Source organism: Salmo salar, chromosome 05 (assembly GCF_965601325.2).
Source record: "Salmo salar chromosome 05, fSalSal1, whole genome shotgun sequence".
Taxonomy (NCBI): Eukaryota; Metazoa; Chordata; class Actinopteri; order Salmoniformes; family Salmonidae; genus Salmo; species Salmo salar.
The window spans coordinates 82,374,885-82,395,298 of NC_138295.1; the positions used below are offsets into that span (position 1 = coordinate 82,374,885).

At 45.4% G+C, this 20,414-nt stretch overlaps 1 protein-coding gene across 1 annotated transcript in view; it reads left to right on the forward strand.

The window, feature by feature from the left end:
* Positions 1–20,414, forward strand: part of LOC106605905 (serine/threonine-protein kinase ULK4) — a 333,812-nt gene that overhangs the window by 200,600 nt on the left and 112,798 nt on the right. The window contains exons 25-29 of the mRNA XM_082975734.1: positions 7,857–7,913; positions 7,992–8,043; positions 8,155–8,249; positions 11,550–11,601; positions 13,082–13,247. Coding sequence (XP_082831860.1) covers positions 7,857–7,913; positions 7,992–8,043; positions 8,155–8,249; positions 11,550–11,601; positions 13,082–13,247 — 422 coding nt within the window. The remainder of the gene's footprint in view (positions 1–7,856; positions 7,914–7,991; positions 8,044–8,154; positions 8,250–11,549; positions 11,602–13,081; positions 13,248–20,414) is intronic.

Sequence of the window (20,414 nt, forward strand, 5' to 3'; positions counted from 1 at the left end):
TGTGAGTCTGGTCTAACTGATGATATTATAACTGTAGCTGGTCTCTGATGTGAGTCTGGTCTAACTGATGATATTATAACTGTAGCTGGTCTCTGATGTGAGTCTGGTCTAACTGATGATATTATAACTGTAGCTGGTCTCTGATGTGAGTCTGGTCTAACTGATGATATTATAACTGTAGCTGGTCTCTGATGTGAGTCTGGTCTAACTGATGATATTATAACTGTAGCTGGTCTCTGATGTGAGTCTGGTCTAACTGATGATATTATAACTGTAGCTGGTCTCTGATGTGAGTCTGGTCTAACTGATGATATTATAACTGTAGCTGGTCTCTGATGTGAGTCTGGTCTAACTGATGATATTATAACTGTAGCTGGTCTCTGATGTGAGTCTGGTCTAACTGATGATATTATAACTGTAGCTGGTCTCTGATGTGAGTCTGGTCTAACTGATGATATTATAACTGTAGCTGGTCTCTGATGTGAGTCTGGTCTAACTGATGATATTATAACTGTAGCTGGTCTCTGATGTGAGTCTGGTCTAACTGATGATATTATAACTGTAGCTGGTCTCTGATGTGAGTCTGGTCTAACTGATGATATTATAACTGTAGCTGGTCTCTGATGTGAGTCTGGTCTAACTGATGATATTATAACTGTAGCTGGTCTCTGATGTGAGTCTGGTCTAACTGATGATATTATAACTGTAGCTGGTCTCTGATGTGAGTCTGGTCTAACTGATGATATTATAACTGTAGCTGGTCTCTGATGTGAGTCTGGTCTAACTGATGATATTATAACTGTAGCTGGTCTCTGATGTGAGTCTGGTCTAACTGATGATATTATAACTGTAGCTGGTCTCTGATGTGAGTCTGGTCTAACTGATGATATTATAACTGTAGCTGGTCTCTGATGTGAGTCTGGTCTAACTGATGATATTATAACTGTAGCTGGTCTCTGATGTGAGTCTGGTCTAACTGATGATATTATAACTGTAGCTGGTCTCTGATGTGAGTCTGGTCTAACTGATGATATTATAACTGTAGCTGGTCTCTGATGTGAGTCTGGTCTAACTGATGATATTATAACTGTAGCTGGTCTCTGATGTGAGTCTGGTCTAACTGATGATATTATAACTGTAGCTGGTCTCTGATGTGAGTCTGGTCTAACTGATGATATTATAACTGTAGCTGGTCTCTGATGTGAGTCTGGTCTAACTGATGATATTATAACTGTAGCTGGTCTCTGATGTGAGTCTGGTCTAACTGATGATATTATAACTGTAGCTGGTCTCTGATGTGAGTCTGGTCTAACTGATGATATTATAACTGTAGCTGGTCTCTGATGTGAGTCTGGTCTAACTGATGATATTATAACTGTAGCTGGTCTCTGATGTGAGTCTGGTCTAACTGATGATATTATAACTGTAGCTGGTCTCTGATGTGAGTCTGGTCTAACTGATGATATTATAACTGTAGCTGGTCTCTGATGTGAGTCTGGTCTAACTGATGATATTATAACTGTAGCTGGTCTCTGATGTGAGTCTGGTCTAACTGATGATATTATAACTGTAGCTGGTCTCTGATGTGAGTCTGGTCTAACTGATGATATTATAACTGTAGCTGGTCTCTGATGTGAGTCTGGTCTAACTGATGATATTATAACTGTAGCTGGTCTCTGATGTGAGTCTGGTCTAACTGATGATATTATAACTGTAGCTGGTCTCTGATGTGAGTCTGGTCTAACTGATGATATTATAACTGTAGCTGGTCTCTGATGTGAGTCTGGTCTAACTGATGATATTATAACTGTAGCTGGTCTCTGATGTGAGTCTGGTCTAACTGATGATATTATAACTGTAGCTGGTCTCTGATGTGAGTCTGGTCTAACTGATGATATTATAACTGTAGCTGGTCTCTGATGTGAGTCTGGTCTAACTGATGATATTATAACTGTAGCTGGTCTCTGATGTGAGTCTGGTCTAACTGATGATATTATAACTGTAGCTGGTCTCTGATGTGAGTCTGGTCTAACTGATGATATTATAACTGTAGCTGGTCTCTGATGTGAGTCTGGTCTAACTGATGATATTATAACTGTAGCTGGTCTCTGATGTGAGTCTGGTCTAACTGATGATATTATAACTGTAGCTGGTCTCTGATGTGAGTCTGGTCTAACTGATGATATTATAACTGTAGCTGGTCTCTGATGTGAGTCTGGTCTAACTGATGATATTATAACTGTAGCTGGTCTCTGATGTGAGTCTGGTCTAACTGATGATATTATAACTGTAGCTGGTCTCTGATGTGAGTCTGGTCTAACTGATGATATTATAACTGTAGCTGGTCTCTGATGTGAGTCTGGTCTAACTGATGATATTATAACTGTAGCTGGTCTCTGATGTGAGTCTGGTCTAACTGATGATATTATAACTGTAGCTGGTCTCTGATGTGAGTCTGGTCTAACTGATGATATTATAACTGTAGCTGGTCTCTGATGTGAGTCTGGTCTAACTGATGATATTATAACTGTAGCTGGTCTCTGATGTGAGTCTGGTCTAACTGATGATATTATAACTGTAGCTGGTCTCTGATGTGAGTCTGGTCTAACTGATGATATTATAACTGTAGCTGGTCTCTGATGTGAGTCTGGTCTAACTGATGATATTATAACTGTAGCTGGTCTCTGATGTGAGTCTGGTCTAACTGATGATATTATAACTGTAGCTGGTCTCTGATGTGAGTCTGGTCTAACTGATGATATTATAACTGTAGCTGGTCTCTGATGTGAGTCTGGTCTAACTGATGATATTATAACTGTAGCTGGTCTCTGATGTGAGTCTGGTCTAACTGATGATATTATAACTGTAGCTGGTCTCTGATGTGAGTCTGGTCTAACTGATGATATTATAACTGTAGCTGGTCTCTGATGTGAGTCTGGTCTAACTGATGATATTATAACTGTAGCTGGTCTCTGATGTGAGTCTGGTCTAACTGATGATATTATAACTGTAGCTGGTCTCTGATGTGAGTCTGGTCTAACTGATGATATTATAACTGTAGCTGGTCTCTGATGTGAGTCTGGTCTAACTGATGATATTATAACTGTAGCTGGTCTCTGATGTGAGTCTGGTCTAACTGATGATATTATAACTGTAGCTGGTCTCTGATGTGAGTCTGGTCTAACTGATGATATTATAACTGTAGCTGGTCTCTGATGTGAGTCTGGTCTAACTGATGATATTATAACTGTAGCTGGTCTCTGATGTGAGTCTGGTCTAACTGATGATATTATAACTGTAGCTGGTCTCTGATGTGAGTCTGGTCTAACTGATGATATTATAACTGTAGCTGGTCTCTGATGTGAGTCTGGTCTAACTGATGATATTATAACTGTAGCTGGTCTCTGATGTGAGTCTGGTCTAACTGATGATATTATAACTGTAGCTGGTCTCTGATGTGAGTCTGGTCTAACTGATGATATTATAACTGTAGCTGGTCTCTGATGTGAGTCTGGTCTAACTGATGATATTATAACTGTAGCTGGTCTCTGATGTGAGTCTGGTCTAACTGATGATATTATAACTGTAGCTGGTCTCTGATGTGAGTCTGGTCTAACTGATGATATTATAACTGTAGCTGGTCTCTGATGTGAGTCTGGTCTAACTGATGATATTATAACTGTAGCTGGTCTCTGATGTGAGTCTGGTCTAACTGATGATATTATAACTGTAGCTGGTCTCTGATGTGAGTCTGGTCTAACTGATGATATTATAACTGTAGCTGGTCTCTGATGTGAGTCTGGTCTAACTGATGATATTATAACTGTAGCTGGTCTCTGATGTGAGTCTGGTCTAACTGATGATATTATAACTGTAGCTGGTCTCTGATGTGAGTCTGGTCTAACTGATGATATTATAACTGTAGCTGGTCTCTGATGTGAGTCTGGTCTAACTGATGATATTATAACTGTAGCTGGTCTCTGATGTGAGTCTGGTCTAACTGATGATATTATAACTGTAGCTGGTCTCTGATGTGAGTCTGGTCTAACTGATGATATTATAACTGTAGCTGGTCTCTGATGTGAGTCTGGTCTAACTGATGATATTATAACTGTAGCTGGTCTCTGATGTGAGTCTGGTCTAACTGATGATATTATAACTGTAGCTGGTCTCTGATGTGAGTCTGGTCTAACTGATGATATTATAACTGTAGCTGGTCTCTGATGTGAGTCTGGTCTAACTGATGATATTATAACTGTAGCTGGTCTCTGATGTGAGTCTGGTCTAACTGATGATATTATAACTGTAGCTGGTCTCTGATGTGAGTCTGGTCTAACTGATGATATTATAACTGTAGCTGGTCTCTGATGTGAGTCTGGTCTAACTGATGATATTATAACTGTAGCTGGTCTCTGATGTGAGTCTGGTCTAACTGATGATATTATAACTGTAGCTGGTCTCTGATGTGAGTCTGGTCTAACTGATGATATTATAACTGTAGCTGGTCTCTGATGTGAGTCTGGTCTAACTGATGATATTATAACTGTAGCTGGTCTCTGATGTGAGTCTGGTCTAACTGATGATATTATAACTGTAGCTGGTCTCTGATGTGAGTCTGGTCTAACTGATGATATTATAACTGTAGCTGGTCTCTGATGTGAGTCTGGTCTAACTGATGATATTATAACTGTAGCTGGTCTCTGATGTGAGTCTGGTCTAACTGATGATATTATAACTGTAGCTGGTCTCTGATGTGAGTCTGGTCTAACTGATGATATTATAACTGTAGCTGGTCTCTGATGTGAGTCTGGTCTAACTGATGATATTATAACTGTAGCTGGTCTCTGATGTGAGTCTGGTCTAACTGATGATATTATAACTGTAGCTGGTCTCTGATGTGAGTCTGGTCTAACTGATGATATTATAACTGTAGCTGGTCTCTGATGTGAGTCTGGTCTAACTGATGATATTATAACTGTAGCTGGTCTCTGATGTGAGTCTGGTCTAACTGATGATATTATAACTGTAGCTGGTCTCTGATGTGAGTCTGGTCTAACTGATGATATTATAACTGTAGCTGGTCTCTGATGTGAGTCTGGTCTAACTGATGATATTATAACTGTAGCTGGTCTCTGATGTGAGTCTGGTCTAACTGATGATATTATAACTGTAGCTGGTCTCTGATGTGAGTCTGGTCTAACTGATGATATTATAACTGTAGCTGGTCTCTGATGTGAGTCTGGTCTAACTGATGATATTATAACTGTAGCTGGTCTCTGATGTGAGTCTGGTCTAACTGATGATATTATAACTGTAGCTGGTCTCTGATGTGAGTCTGGTCTAACTGATGATATTATAACTGTAGCTGGTCTCTGATGTGAGTCTGGTCTAACTGATGATATTATAACTGTAGCTGGTCTCTGATGTGAGTCTGGTCTAACTGATGATATTATAACTGTAGCTGGTCTCTGATGTGAGTCTGGTCTAACTGATGATATTATAACTGTAGCTGGTCTCTGATGTGAGTCTGGTCTAACTGATGATATTATAACTGTAGCTGGTCTCTGATGTGAGTCTGGTCTAACTGATGATATTATAACTGTAGCTGGTCTCTGATGTGAGTCTGGTCTAACTGATGATATTATAACTGTAGCTGGTCTCTGATGTGAGTCTGGTCTAACTGATGATATTATAACTGTAGCTGGTCTCTGATGTGAGTCTGGTCTAACTGATGATATTATAACTGTAGCTGGTCTCTGATGTGAGTCTGGTCTAACTGATGATATTATAACTGTAGCTGGTCTCTGATGTGAGTCTGGTCTAACTGATGATATTATAACTGTAGCTGGTCTCTGATGTGAGTCTGGTCTAACTGATGATATTATAACTGTAGCTGGTCTCTGATGTGAGTCTGGTCTAACTGATGATATTATAACTGTAGCTGGTCTCTGATGTGAGTCTGGTCTAACTGATGATATTATAACTGTAGCTGGTCTCTGATGTGAGTCTGGTCTAACTGATGATATTATAACTGTAGCTGGTCTCTGATGTGAGTCTGGTCTAACTGATGATATTATAACTGTAGCTGGTCTCTGATGTGAGTCTGGTCTAACTGATGATATTATAACTGTAGCTGGTCTCTGATGTGAGTCTGGTCTAACTGATGATATTATAACTGTAGCTGGTCTCTGATGTGAGTCTGGTCTAACTGATGATATTATAACTGTAGCTGGTCTCTGATGTGAGTCTGGTCTAACTGATGATATTATAACTGTAGCTGGTCTCTGATGTGAGTCTGGTCTAACTGATGATATTATAACTGTAGCTGGTCTCTGATGTGAGTCTGGTCTAACTGATGATATTATAACTGTAGCTGGTCTCTGATGTGAGTCTGGTCTAACTGATGATATTATAACTGTAGCTGGTCTCTGATGTGAGTCTGGTCTAACTGATGATATTATAACTGTAGCTGGTCTCTGATGTGAGTCTGGTCTAACTGATGATATTATAACTGTAGCTGGTCTCTGATGTGAGTCTGGTCTAACTGATGATATTATAACTGTAGCTGGTCTCTGATGTGAGTCTGGTCTAACTGATGATATTATAACTGTAGCTGGTCTCTGATGTGAGTCTGGTCTTACTGATGATATTATAACTGTAGCTGGTCTCTGATGTGAGTCTGGTCTAACTGATGATATTATAACTGTAGCTGGTCTCTGATGTGAGTCTGGTCTAACTGATGATATTATAACTGTAGCTGGTCTCTGATGTGAGTCTGGTCTAACTGATGATATTATAACTGTAGCAGGTCTCTGATGTGAGTCTGGTCTAACTGATGATATTATAACTGTAGCTGGTCTCTGATGTGAGTCTGGTCTTACTGATGATATTATAACTGTAGCTGGTCTCTGATGTGAGTCTGGTCTAACTGATGATATTATAACTGTAGCTGGTCTCTGATGTGAGTCTGGTCTAACTGATGATATTATAACTGTAGCTGGTCTCTGATGTGAGTCTGGTCTAACTGATGATATTATAACTGTAGCTGGTCTCTGATGTGAGTCTGGTCTAACTGATGATATTATAACTGTAGCTGGTCTCTGATGTGAGTCTGGACTGATGCTCTGGTTTACATCTATGTGTCAGTCTCTTTACTACAGGCCACGTCTGCCCTGGAGCTCTTAATCAATACATGTATGGAGCAGTCCTTTAATGTTATTTAGAGTGTTTGTTTTTTGTTTTAGATTCTCTCTCGTGTGTGTGTGTGTGTGTGTGTGTGTGTGTGTGTGTGTGTGTGTGTGTGTGTGTGTGTGTGTGTGTGTGTGTGTGTGTGTGTGTGTGTGTGTGTGTGTGTGTGTGTGTGTGTGTGTGTGTGTGTGTGTGTGTGTGTGCGTGTGTGTGTCTGCGTGCTGCTGGACCTGGTGAGAAAGAGAAAACGATGCTCTACTGTGGGCTGACAGCTCAGTGGGGCTTTACGAAGCCTCTGCATACAGGAGCAGAGAAAGTTGGCAGGGAATTAAGAGTTAGAGAGGAGGACAGGTTGGCTGAGGTCAGAGAGAGAGAGACAGAACTTACTGTAACTGGGACACAGTGTAATATCTATCTCCTTTTCCCTCTCTCTCTCTCTCTCTCTCTCTCTCTCTCTGTCTCCCTGTCTCTCTCTCTCTCTGTCTGTCTGTCTGTCTGTCTGTCTGTCTGGTCTGTCTGGTCTGTCTGGTCTGTCTGGTCTGTCTGGTCTGTCTGGTCTGTCTGTCTGTCTGTCTGTCTGTCTGTCTGTCTGTCTGTCTGTCTGTCTGTCTCTCTCTCTTCCTCTCTTCCTCTCTTCCTCTCTTCCTCTCTCTCTCTGTGTTTTTTAGATATTCAGACCTCAGGTTGTGACTGAGGAGTTTCTCTTCAGATTTGGAGCACTGCTGGTAAGTCATTGAGACAGTGATGTGTAGTGGTATGGTCCCATGGCCTTCTGCACCCCTCATTTCTCATGTGTCTTCCAGAATCACATAACATCTATTGATGCCAGTGAGACCAGTTTGGGCAGTGCAATAGGTGAGTGAATGTCAGCTTGCTTTATCTCTGGTTATTAGTAGTACAGGTTTCATCTGGACAACTGGCCCATAAAGTCCATACTGTAGGTGTAACCTGCTGCTTGATTCCCAGGACAAGCAGGTTCAGAGGAGCTGATCAGGAACACTCTGTCAGCTGTGGAGGCCATCACCCAGCACCCAGCCCTGCTGACGCCCCATCACTGTACTGTGAGTAGGGTCCTAGTCCCTAACCTCCTAGTCCCTAACCTCTTATCCCCTAGCCCCTTAGCCCAAACTCCTTAGCGTCTAGTCCCTAACCCCCTAGTTCCTAGCCCCTAGTTCCTAACCTCCTAGTCCCTTGCCCCTAACCCCATAGTTCCTAACCTCTTAGCCCCTAACCCCTTAGACCCTTATCCCCTACCCCCCTGGCCGCTTAGCCCCAACCCCTTAGCCCCTAACCTCTTAGCCCCTAGCCACTAACCCTCTAACCTCTTAGCCCCTAGCCACTAACCCTCTAGCCCCTTAGCCCCTGACCCCTTAGCCCCAACCCCTTAGCCCCTAACCTCTTAGCCCCTAGCCACTAACCCTCTAGCCCCTTAGCCCCTGACCCCTTAGCCCCAACCCCTTAGCCCCTAACCTCTTAGGGGACTGGTCCACTCATGTCCACTCAGATCTACATAAGTGTCGAGGGGCTAAGGACTAGTGGTTAGGGATTGTCTACCAGCCCTGTACGTCCCTCCCCAACACAGGGCCCTGGCATGGGGGGTTGACTTGGAGTAATCATGTATGGTGTTGGAGAGAGACTGTCAGGCCAGCAGACCATCAGTTGTGCTGTCTCAGAGGAGCTCCAGCAGAGTGCAGCTGGGCCTTGGTCTGGTCTGAGGAGACTGGGTAATGAATATGGACCTACAGGAAGGAGCTGGGCCAGGCACTATTCCCTATATACTATTGGCCATGGTCAAAAGTAGTGCACTATAAAGGGAATAGGGTGCCATTTGGGACACAGGCAGGAAGCACAGCTCCTCTCATACTGAGTAACATGAGAAGAAAGGTGAATGACATGTCTGCCACTAGTCATTAGATTCCGCTGAGCGTTGTCTGTCAGCGGCCGTACACACACACACATGCATGAGTACACACACATATACACACACACAGTTTAATGTTTCCTTTTGTTCCCGAGTGGCGCAGTGGTCGAAGGCACTGCATCTCAGTGCAAGAGGCGTCACTACAGTCCCTGGCTCAAATCCAGGCTGTATCACATCCGGCCGGGATTTGGAGTCCCATAGGGCGGTGCACAATTGGCCCAGTGTCGTCCGGGTTTGGCCGGGTTAGGGACTCATTGTAAATAAGAATTTGTTCTTAACTGACTTGCCATGTTAAATAAAGGTTAAATAAATTGTTGGAACAAGCTCTCTGCAGAGGTGAACCACAGCAATATCAGATCTAGTCATCTGTTTTTAGTTCTATCTATTTATACTGTTGACTGGCTGTTGCCTGATAGAAAAGCTTCTTCTGAGTCAGACAGACTAAAAACAGTTTGCACGGCGGAGGGAGAATATGTGCTAAACAGAATATAGTGGGAAATAGGCGACAGCGAAGCACAACAGTCTCTTTTGATGGATATAGTCTAATAAACAACAAAGATGCTCAATGGATCCATCCCAAATGGCACCCCAATCCCCTTATACAGTAGTGCACTGCTTTTGTCCAGGGCGCATAGGGCTCTGGTCGAGGGTAGTGCACTATATAGGGAATAGGCTGCCATTTGGGATGGATCCATCGAGACACAGTACATCCTTTATACCCACCTCAGGCTTGTTATTCTAATGTTGTCTCCTGTTTAGATTACATCCTTGTTGAGACTAGAACAGAACAGAGCGTTTACTGTTGTTTCTATGGAAATAGTCCTCATCATAATAGACTAGAACAGAACAGAGCGTTTACTGTTGTTTCTTTGGAAATAGTCCTCATCATAATAGACTAGAACAGAACAGAGCGTTTACTGTTGTTTCTATGGAAATAGTCCTCATCATAATAGACTAGAACAGAACAGAGTGTTTACTGTTGTTTCTATGGAAATAGTCCTCATCATAATAGACTAGAACAGAACAGAGCGTTTACTGTTGTTTCTATGGAAATAGTCCTCATCATAATAGACTAGAACAGAACAGAGCGTTTACTGTTGTTTCTATGGAAATAGTCCTCATCATAATAGACTAGAACAGAACAGAGCGTTTACTGTTGTTTCTATGGAAATAGTCCTCATCATAATAGACTAGAACAGAACAGAGCGTTTACTGTTGTTTCTATGGAAATAGTCCTCATCATAATAGACTAGAACAGAACAGAGCGTTTAGTGTTGTTTCTATGGAAATAGTCCTCATCATAATAGACTAGAACAGAACAAAGCGTTTACTGTTGTTTCTATGGAAATAGTCCTCATCATAATAGACTAGAACAGAACAGAGTGTTTACTGTTGTTTCTATGGAAATAGTCCTCATCATAATAGACTAGAACAGAACAGAGCGTTTACTGTTGTTTCTATGGAAATAGTCCTCATCATAATAGACTAGAACAGAACAGAGCGTTTACTGTTGTTTCTATGGAAATAGTCCTCATCATAATAGACTAGAACAGAACAGAGTGTTTACTGTTGTTTCTATGGAAATAGTCCTCATCATAATAGACTAGAACAGAACAGAGTGTTTACTGTTGTTTCTATGGAAATAGTCATAATCATAATAGACTAGAACAGAACAGAGCGTTTACTGTTGTTTCTATGGAAATAGTCCTCATCATAATAGACTAGAACAGAACAGAGTGTTTACTGTTGTTTCTATGGAAATAGTCCTCATCATAATAGACTAGAACAGAACAGAGCGTTTACTGTTGTTTCTATGGAAATAGTCCTCATCATAATAGACTAGAACAGAACAGAGCGTTTACTGTTGTTTCTATGGAAATAGTCCTCATCATAATAGACTAGAACAGAACAGAGTGTTTACTGTTGTTTCTATGGAAATAGTCCTCATCATAATAGACTAGAACAGAACAGAGTGTTTACTGTTGTTTCTATGGAAATAGTCCTCATCATAATAGACTAGAACAGAACAGAGTGTTTACTGTTGTTTCTATGGAAATAGTCATAATCATAATAGGGATGGATCCAATTGTTATTATAAAAAGTGCTCACATCAGGTGTTTATGATGGAAGGACAGGGGCAACATCACATTTACATAGAGATTGGGAGTGCTCACACAAGTGCTCGATTTCATTGCTCCTAGCTTTAATAGACAATATGTTTTAAAGAAAAGACATGATTATACATTTGCATGTGATGAATAAATGACTTGTAGGTGATGTATAATAGGAGTCAAATGGAAATACTGTCTTTATATTAGGTTTATGTGTTGTTTATTTGATCTTTATGTTTTATTTATTTGTCGTTTATTTTACGTTTGTTTATTTTATATTTATTTGTTGTTTATTTTATGTAAAAAAACAAATGTTTTATCTCTTCAAGGTTGTTGATTGCATTCTTCCTCCACTGACTTCTCTTGCCTTCAGTAAAAACGGTAAGGAAACGGCTGGGTCATGTGCTCTCCATGCTTAACATCTAAGTACATAGATAGGCAGTCTGGAACGTGCCCATTCTGCAATGTTCCCTATCTAGCATGGCACACAGCAAGGCCCTTGGTCTAAAGTTAATTCAATGTTCCCTATCTAGCATGGCACACAGCAAGGCCCTTGGTCTAAAGTTAATTCAGTGTTCCCTATCTAGCATGGCACACAGCAAGGCCCTTGGTCTAAAGTTAATTCAGTGTTCCCTATCTAGCATGGCACACAGCAAGGCCCTTGGTCTAAAGTTAATTCAGTGTTCCCTATCTAGCATGGCACACAGCAAGGCCCTTGGTCTAAAGTTAATTCAGTGTTCCCTATCTAGCATGGCACACAGCAAGGCCCTTGGTCTAAAGTTAATTCAATGTTCCCTATCTAGCATGGCACACAGCAAGGCCCTTGGTCTAAAGTTAATTCAATGTTCCCTATCTAGCATGGCACACAGCAAGGCCCTTGGTCTAAAGTTAATTCAGTGTTCCCTATCTAGCATGGCACACAGCAAGGCCCTTGGTCTAAAGTTAATTCAGTGTTCCCTATCTAGCATGGCACACAGCAAGGCCCTTGGTCTAAAGTTAATTCAGTGTTCCCTATCTAGCATGGCACACAGCAAGGCCCTTGGTCTAAAGTTAATTCAGTGTTCCCTATCTAGCATGGCACACAGCAAGGCCCTTGGTCTAAAGTTAATTCAATGTTCCCTATCTAGCATGGCACACAGCAAGGCCCTTGGTCTAAAGTTAATTCAATGTTCCCTATCTAGCATGGCACACAGCAAGGCCCTTGGTCTAAAGTTAATTCAGTGTTCCCTATCTAGCATGGCACACAGCAAGGCCCTTGGTCTAAAGTTAATTCAGTGTTCCCTATCTAGCATGGCACACAGAAAGGCCCTTGGTCTAAAGTTAATTCAGTGTTCCCTATCTAGCATGGCACACAGCAAGGCCCTTGGTCTAAAGTTAATTCAGTGTTCCCTATCTAGCATGGCACACAGCAAGGCCCTTGGTCTAAAGTTAATTCAGTGTTCCCTATCTAGCATGGCACACAGCAAGGCCCTTGGTCTAAAGTTAATTCAATGTTCCCTATCTAGCCTGGCACACAGCAAGGCCCTTGGTCTAAAGTTAATTCAGTGTTCCCTATCTAGCATGGCACACAGCAAGGCCCTTGGTCTAAAGTTAATTCAGTGTTCCCTATCTAGCCTGGCACACAGCAAGGCCCTTGGTCTAAAGTTAACCACAACTGCATGTGTTTGGTATTGTAGTAAATGTTTTGATTTGTATTTAAGGTAAATATCAGCTCTCTCACTGCAGAGGGTCTGCATGGATCAATAATTGTGTGTGTGTGTGTGTGTGTGTGTGTGTGTGTGTGGTGTGTGTGTGTGTGTGTGTGTGTGTGTGTGTGTGTGTGTGTGTGTGTGTGTTTTACATGCTCTGTTTTGTGTTGTAGTGGAGTGGCGTATCGTCAGCTTGCGGGTTCTGTCAGAGATCACACTGCTGCTGCTGAGCCAAGAGGCCGTGGAGGAGGGAGAGAGGAAGGAGGAGAGGAGAGAGAGAGAGTGCAACTCTTCAACTGGCAGACTACTGACTCTCATTACAGAAGCCCTTCTTCCACAGTGAGTATGCTCTCTCCTGCATCTCTCTCTCTCTCTCCTCTACCCTCTCTATCACTCTGCTCTTCTCTACATTTTCCCTCTCTCTCCTCCCCCCTCTTATCTCCCCTACCCTCTCTCCCTGCTCGCTCCGCTCTCCCCTATCCTCTCTCTTATATCCCCTACACTTTCTTTCATCTCCCCTCTCCTCACCCCCCTTCTCTCCCCGCTCTCCCCTATCCTCTCCCCTCTCTCTTATCTCCCCTATACTTTCTTTCATCTCCCCTCTCCTCACCTCCCCCCTCTCTCTCTACTCTCCTCTCTCTACTCTCCTCTACCCTCTCCTCTCTACTCTCCTCTACCCTCTCTCTCTACTCTCCTCTACCCTCTCTCTCTCTACTCTCCTCTACCCTCTCTCTACTCTCCTCTATCCTCTCTCTCTCTCTCTCTCTCTCTCTACTCTCCTCTCTCTCTCTCTCTACTCTCCTCTACCCTCTCTCTACTCTCCTCTACCCTCTCTCTCTCTACTCTCCTCTACCCTCTCTCTCTCTACTCTCCTCTACCCTCTCTCTCTCTCTCTCTCTACTCTCCTCTACTCTCCTCTACCCTCTCTCTCTCTACTCTCCTCTACCCTCTCTCTCTCTCTCTCTCTACTCTCCTCTACTCTCTCTCTCTACTCTCCTCTACCCTCTCTCTACTCTCCTCTACCCTCTCTCTCTCTACTCTCCTCTACCCTCTCTCTCTACTCTCCTCTACCCTCTCTCTCTCTCTCTCTCTACTCTCCTCTACCCTCTCTCTCTCTCTCTCTCTACTCTCCTCTACCCTCTCTCTCTCTACTCTCCTCTACCCTCTCTCTCTCTACTCTCCTCTACCCTCTCTCTACTCTCCTCTACCCTCTCTCTCTCTACTCTCCTCTACTCTCTCTCTACTCTCCTCTACTCTCTACTCTCCTCTACCCTCACTCTCTCTCTACTCTCCTCTACCCTCTCTCTCTCCTCTCTCTCTCTACCCTCTCTCTCTCTCTCTCTCTCTCTCTACTCTCCTCTACTCTCCTCTACTCTCTCTCTCTCTACTCTCCTCTACCCTCTCTCTCTCTACTCTCCTCTACCCTCTCTCTCTCTACTCTCCTCTACCCTCTCTCTCTCCTCTACCCTCTCTCTCTCTACTCTCCTCTACTCTCTACTCTCCTCTACCCTCTCTCTCTCTACTCTCCTCTACCCTCTCTCTCTACTCTCCTCTACCCTCTCTCTCTCTACTCTCCTCTACCCTCTCTCTCTACTCTCCTCTACCCTCTCTCTCTCTACTCTCCTCTACCCTCTCTCTCTACTCTCCTCTACCCTCTCTCTCTACTCTCCTCTACCCTCTCTCTCTCTACTCTCCTCTACCCTCTCTCTCTACTCTCCTCTACCCTCTCTCTCTCTACTCTCCTCTCCCTCTCTCTCTACTCTCCTCTACCTCTCTCCTCACTCTCTCTCTACTCTCCTCTACCCTCTCTCTCTCTCTCTCTCTCTACCCTCTCTCTCTCTCTCTCTCTCTCTCTACTCTCCTCTACCTCTCTACTCTCCTCTACCCTCTCTCTCTCTACTCTCCTCTACCCTCTCTCTCTCTACTCTCCTCTACCCTCTCTCTCTCTACTCTCCTCTACTCTCTCTCTCTCTCTCCTCTCTCTCTCTACTCTCCTCTACTCCTCCTCTACCCTCTCTCTCTCTCTCTCTACTCTCCTCTACCCTCTCTCTCTCTACTCTCCTCTCTCTCTCTACTCTCCTCTACCTCTCCTCTCTCTCTCTCTCTCTCTCTCTACCCTCCTCTCTCTCTACTCTCCTCTCTCTCTACTCTCCTCTACCTCTCTCCTCTCCTCTACCCTCTCTCTCTCTACTCTCCTCTCTCTCTCTCTACTCTCCTCTACCCTCTCTCTCTCTACTCTCCTCTCCTCTCTCTCTACTCTCCTCTACCCTCTCTCCTCTCTCTCTCTACTCTCCTCTACCCTCTCTCTCTACTCTCCTCTACCCTCTCTCTCTCTACTCTCCTCTCCTCTCTCTACTCTCCTCTACCTCTCTCTCTACTCTCCTCTACCCTCTCCTCTCTACTCTCCTCTACCCTCTCTCTCTCTACTCTCCTCTACTCTCCTCTACTCTCTCTCTCCTCTCTACTCTCCTCTACCCTCTCTCTCTCTACTCTCCTCTACCCTCTCTCTCTCTACTCTCCTCTACTCTCTCTCTACTCTCCTCTACCCTCTCTCTCTCTACTCTCCTCTACCTCTCTCTCTACTCTCCTCTACCCTCTCTCTCTCTACTCTCCTCTACCCTCTCTACTCTCCTCTACCCTCTCTCTCTCTACTCTCCTCTACCCTCTCTCTCTCTACTCTCCTCTACTCTCTCTCTCTCTCCCTACTCTCCTCTACCCTCTCTCTTCTACTTCCTCTCTCTCTCCACTCTCCTCTACTCTCTCTCTACTCTCCTCTACCTCTCTCTCTCTACTCTCCTCTACCTCTCTCTCTCTCTACTCTCCTCTACCTCTCTCTCTACTCTCCTCTACCCTCTCTCTCTACTCTCCTCTACTCCTCTCTACTCTCCTCTACCCTCTCCTCTCTACTCTCCTCTACCTCTCTCTACTCTCCTCTCTACTCTCCTCTACCCTCTCTACTCTCCTCTACCCTACTCTCTCTCTACTCTCCTCTACCCTCTCCTCTCTACTCTCCTCTACCCTCCTCTCTCTACTCTCCTCTACCCTCTCTCTCACTCTCCTCTACCCTCTCTCTCTCTACTCTCCTCTACCTCTCTCTCTCTCTACTCTCCTCTACTCTCTCTCTCTACTCTCCTCTACCCTCTCTCTCTCTACCCTCTCTCTCTACTCTCCTCTACCTCTCTCTCTCTACTCTCCTCTACTCTCTCTCTACTCTCCTCTCCCTCTCTCTCTACTCTCCTCTACCTCTCTCTCTCCTCTACCCTCTCTCTCTCTACTCTCCTCTCTCTCTCTCTCTCTACTCTCCTCTACCCTCTCTCTCTCTACTCTCCTCTACCCTCTCTCTCTCTACTCTCCTCTACTCTCTCTCTACTCTCTCTCTCTCTCTCTCTCTACTCTCCTCTACCCTCTCTCCTCTCCTCTACCTCTCTCCTCTATCTCTCTACTCTCCTCTACCCTCTCTCTCTCTCTCTCTCTACTCTCCTCTACCTCTCTCTCTCTCTCCTCATCCTTTCCTCCTCTCTCTACCCTCTCTCTCTACTCTCCTCTACCCTCTCTCCTCTCTCTCTCTCTCTCCTCTACCCTCTCTCCTCTCTCTCTCTCTCTCCTCTCTCTCTCCTCTCCCTCTCTACTCTCCTCTACCCTCTCTCCTCTCTCTCTCTCTACTCTCCTCTACCCTCTCCTCTCTACTCTCCTCTACCCTCTCCTCTCTACTCTCCTCTACCCTCTCCTCTCTACTCTCCTCTACCCTCTCCTCTCTACTCTCCTCTACCCTCTCTCTCTCTACTCTCCTCTACTCTCTCTCTCTCCTCTACTCTCCTCTACTCTCTCTCTACTCTCCTCTCTCTCTCTACTCTCCTCTACCCTCTCTCTCTCTACTCTCCTCTACTCTCCTCCTCTCTCTCTACTCTCCTCTACCCTCTCTCTCTCTACTCTCCTCTACCCTCTCTCTCTCTACTCTCCTCTACTCTCTCTCTCTCTCTCTACTCTCTCTCTACCCTCTCTCTCTACTCTCCTCTACTCTCTCTCTCTCTCTACTCTCCACTACTCTCTCTCTACTCTCCTCTACCCTCTCTCTCTACTCCCCTCTACCTTCTCTCTCTCTCTCTCTCCTTTACCCTCTCCTCTACTCTCCTCTACCTCTCTCTCTCACTCTCCTCTACCCTCTCTCCTCTCTCTCTCTCTCCTCTACCCCTCTCCTCTCTCTCTCCTCTCCTCTCCCTCTCTCCTCTCTCCTCTACTCTCCTCTACCTCTCTCCTCTCTCTCTCTACTCTCCTCTACCCTCTCCTCTCTACTCTCCTCTACCCCTCTCCTCTCTACTCTCCTCTACCCTCTCTCCTCTCTCTCTACTCTCCTCTACCCTCTCCTCTCCTCTCCTCTACCCTCTCTCTCTCTACCTCCTCTCCTCTCACTCTCCTCTACCCTCTCCTCTACTCTCTCTCCTCTCTACTCTCCTCTACCCTCTCTCTCTCTACTCTCCTCTACCTCTCTCTCTCTCTACTCTCCTCTACTCTCTCTCTACTCTCCTCTACCCTCTCCCTCTCTCTACTCCCCTCTACCTTCTCTCTCTCTCTCTTCTGTCCTTTACCCTCTCTCTCTCTACTCTCCTCTCTCTCTACTCTCCTCTACCCTCTCTCCTCTCTCTCTCTCTCTCCTCTACCCCCTCTCCTCTCTCTCTCTCCTCTCCTCTCCCTCTCTCTCCTCTACCCTCTCTCCTCTCTCGCTCTACTCTCCTCTACTCTCCTCTACCCTCTCTCTCTCTACTCTCCTCTACCCTCTCCTCTCTACTCTCCTCTACCCTCTCTCCTCTCTCTCTCTACTCTCCTCTACCCTCTCTCTCTCTCCTCTACTCTCCTCTACCCTCTCCTCTCTACTCTCCTCTACCTCTCTACTCTCCTCTACCCTCTCTCTCTACCTCTCTACTCTCCTCTACTCTCCTCTACTCTCTCTCCTACTCTCCTCTACCTCTACTCTCCTCTACCCTCTCCTCTACTCTCCTCTTCTCTCTACTCTCCTCTACCCTCTCTCTCTACTCTCCTCTACCCTCTCTCTCTCTACTCCCCTCTACCTCTCTCTCTCTCTCTCTCTCCTTACCCTCTCTCTCCTCTCTCTCTCTCTACTCTCCTCTACCCTCTCCCTCTCTCTCTCTCTCTCTCCTCTCTCCTCTCTCTCTCTCTACTCTCCTCTACCCTCTCTCTCTCTACTCTCCTCTCCCTCCTCCTCTCTCCTCTACCCTCTCTCTCTCTACTCTCCTCTACCCTCTCTCTACTCTCCTCTACCCTCTCCTCTCTACTCTCTCTCCCTCTCCTCTCTACTCTCCTCAACCCTCTCTCCTCTCTCCTCTACCCTCTCGCTCTCTCTACTCTCCTCTACTCTCTCTCTACTCTCTCCTCTCTCTCTCTACTCTCCTCTACTCTCTCTCTACTCTACTCTACCCTCTCTCTCTCTCTACTCTCCTCTACCCTCTCTCCTCTCTCTCTCTACTCTCCTCTATTCTCTCTCTCTACTCTCCTCTACCCTCTCCCTCTCTCTACTCCCCTCTACCTTCTCTCTCTCTCTCTTCTGTCCTTTACCCTCTCTCTCTCTACTCTCCTCTCTCTCTACTCTCCTCTACCCTCTCTCCTCTCTCTCTCTCTCTCCTCTACCCCCTCTCCTCTCTCTCTCTCCTCTCCTCTCCCTCTCTCTCTCCTCTACCCTCTCTCCTCTCTCGCTCTACTCTCCTCTACTCTCCTCTACCCTCTCTCTCTCTACTCTCCTCTACCCTCTCCTCTCTACTCTCCTCTACCCTCTCTCCTCTCTCTCTCTACTCTCCTCTACCCTCTCTCCTCTCTCTCTCTACTCTCCTCTACCCTCTCTCCTCTCTCTCTCTACTCTCCTCTACCCCTCTCTCTCTACTCTCCTCTACCCTCTCTCTCTACTCTCCTCTACCCTCTCTACTCTCCTCTCTACTCTCCTCTACCCTCTCTTCCTCTCCTCTCTACTCTCCTCTACCATCTCGCTCTCTCTACTCTCCTCTACCCTCTCTCCCTCTCTCTCTACTCTCCTCTACCCTCTCTCCTCTCTCTCTCTACTCTCCTCTACCCTCTCTCCTCTCTCTCTCTACTCTCCTCTACCCTCTCCTCTCTACTCTCCTCTACCCTCTCCTCTCTACTCTCCTCTACCCTCTCTCTCTCTACTCTCCTCTACCCTCTCTACTCTCCTCTCTACTCTCCTCTACCCTCTTTCCTCTCCTCTCTACTCTCCTCTACCCTCTCTCCTCTCTACTCTCCTCTACCCTCCCTCTCCTCTCTACTCTCCTCTACCCTCTCCTCTCTACTCTCCTCTACCCTCTCTCTCTCCTCTCTACTCTCCTCTACCCTCTCTACTCTCCTCTCTACTCTCCTCTACCTCTCCTCTCCTCTCTACTCTCCTCTACCTCTCTACTCTCCTCTACTCTCCTCTCTCTCTCTACTCTCCTCTACCCTCTCTCTCTCTACTCTCCTCTACCCTCTCTCTCTCTACTCTCCTCTACTCTCTCTCTACTCTCCTCTACCCTCTCTCTCTCTACTCTCCTCTACCCTCTCTCCTCTCTCTCTCTACTCTCCTCTATTCTCTCTACTCTCCTCTACCCTCTCTCTCTACTCTCCTCTACCCTCTCCCTCTCTCTCTACTCCCCTCTACCTTCTCTCTCTCTCTCTTCTGTCCTTTACCCTCTCTCTCTCTACTCTCCTCTCTCTACTCTCCTCTACCCTCTCTCTCTCTCTCTCTCTCTCCTCTCTCTCTCTCCTCTCCCTCTCTCTCTCCTCTACCCTCTCTCCTCTCTCGCTCTACTCTCCTCTACCCTCTCTCCTCTCTCTCTCTACTCTCCTCTACCCTCTCCTCTCTACTCTCCTCTACCCCTCTCCTCTCTCTCTCTCTACTCTCCTCTACCTCTCCTCTCTACTCTCCTCTACCCTCTCCTCTCTACTCTCCTCTACCCTCTCTCCTCTCCCTCTACTCTCTCTCCTCTCCTCTCTCTACTCTCCTCTACCTCTCCTCTCTCTACTCTCCTCTCTCTCTCTCTCTCTCCTCTACCCTCTCTCTCTCTACTCTCCTCTCTCTCTACTCTCCTCTACCCTCTCTCCTACTCTCCTCTACCCTCTCTCTCTCTACTCTCCTCTACCCTCTCTCTCTCTACTCTCCTCTCCCTCTCTCTCTACTCTCCTCTACCCTCTCCTCTCTACTCTCCTCAACCCTCTCTCCTCTCTCCTCTACCCTCTCGCTCTCTCTACTCTCCTCTACTCTCTCTCTACTCTCTCCTCTCTCTCTCTACTCTCCTCTACTCTCTCTCTACTCTACTCTACCCTCTCTCTCTCTCTACTCTCCTCTACCCTCTCTCCTCTCTCTCTCTACTCTCCTCTATTCTCTCTCTCTACTCTCCTCTACCCTCTCCCTCTCTCTACTCCCCTCTACCTTCTCTCTCTCTCTCTTCTGTCCTTTACCCTCTCTCTCTCTACTCTCCTCTCTCTCTACTCTCCTCTACCCTCTCT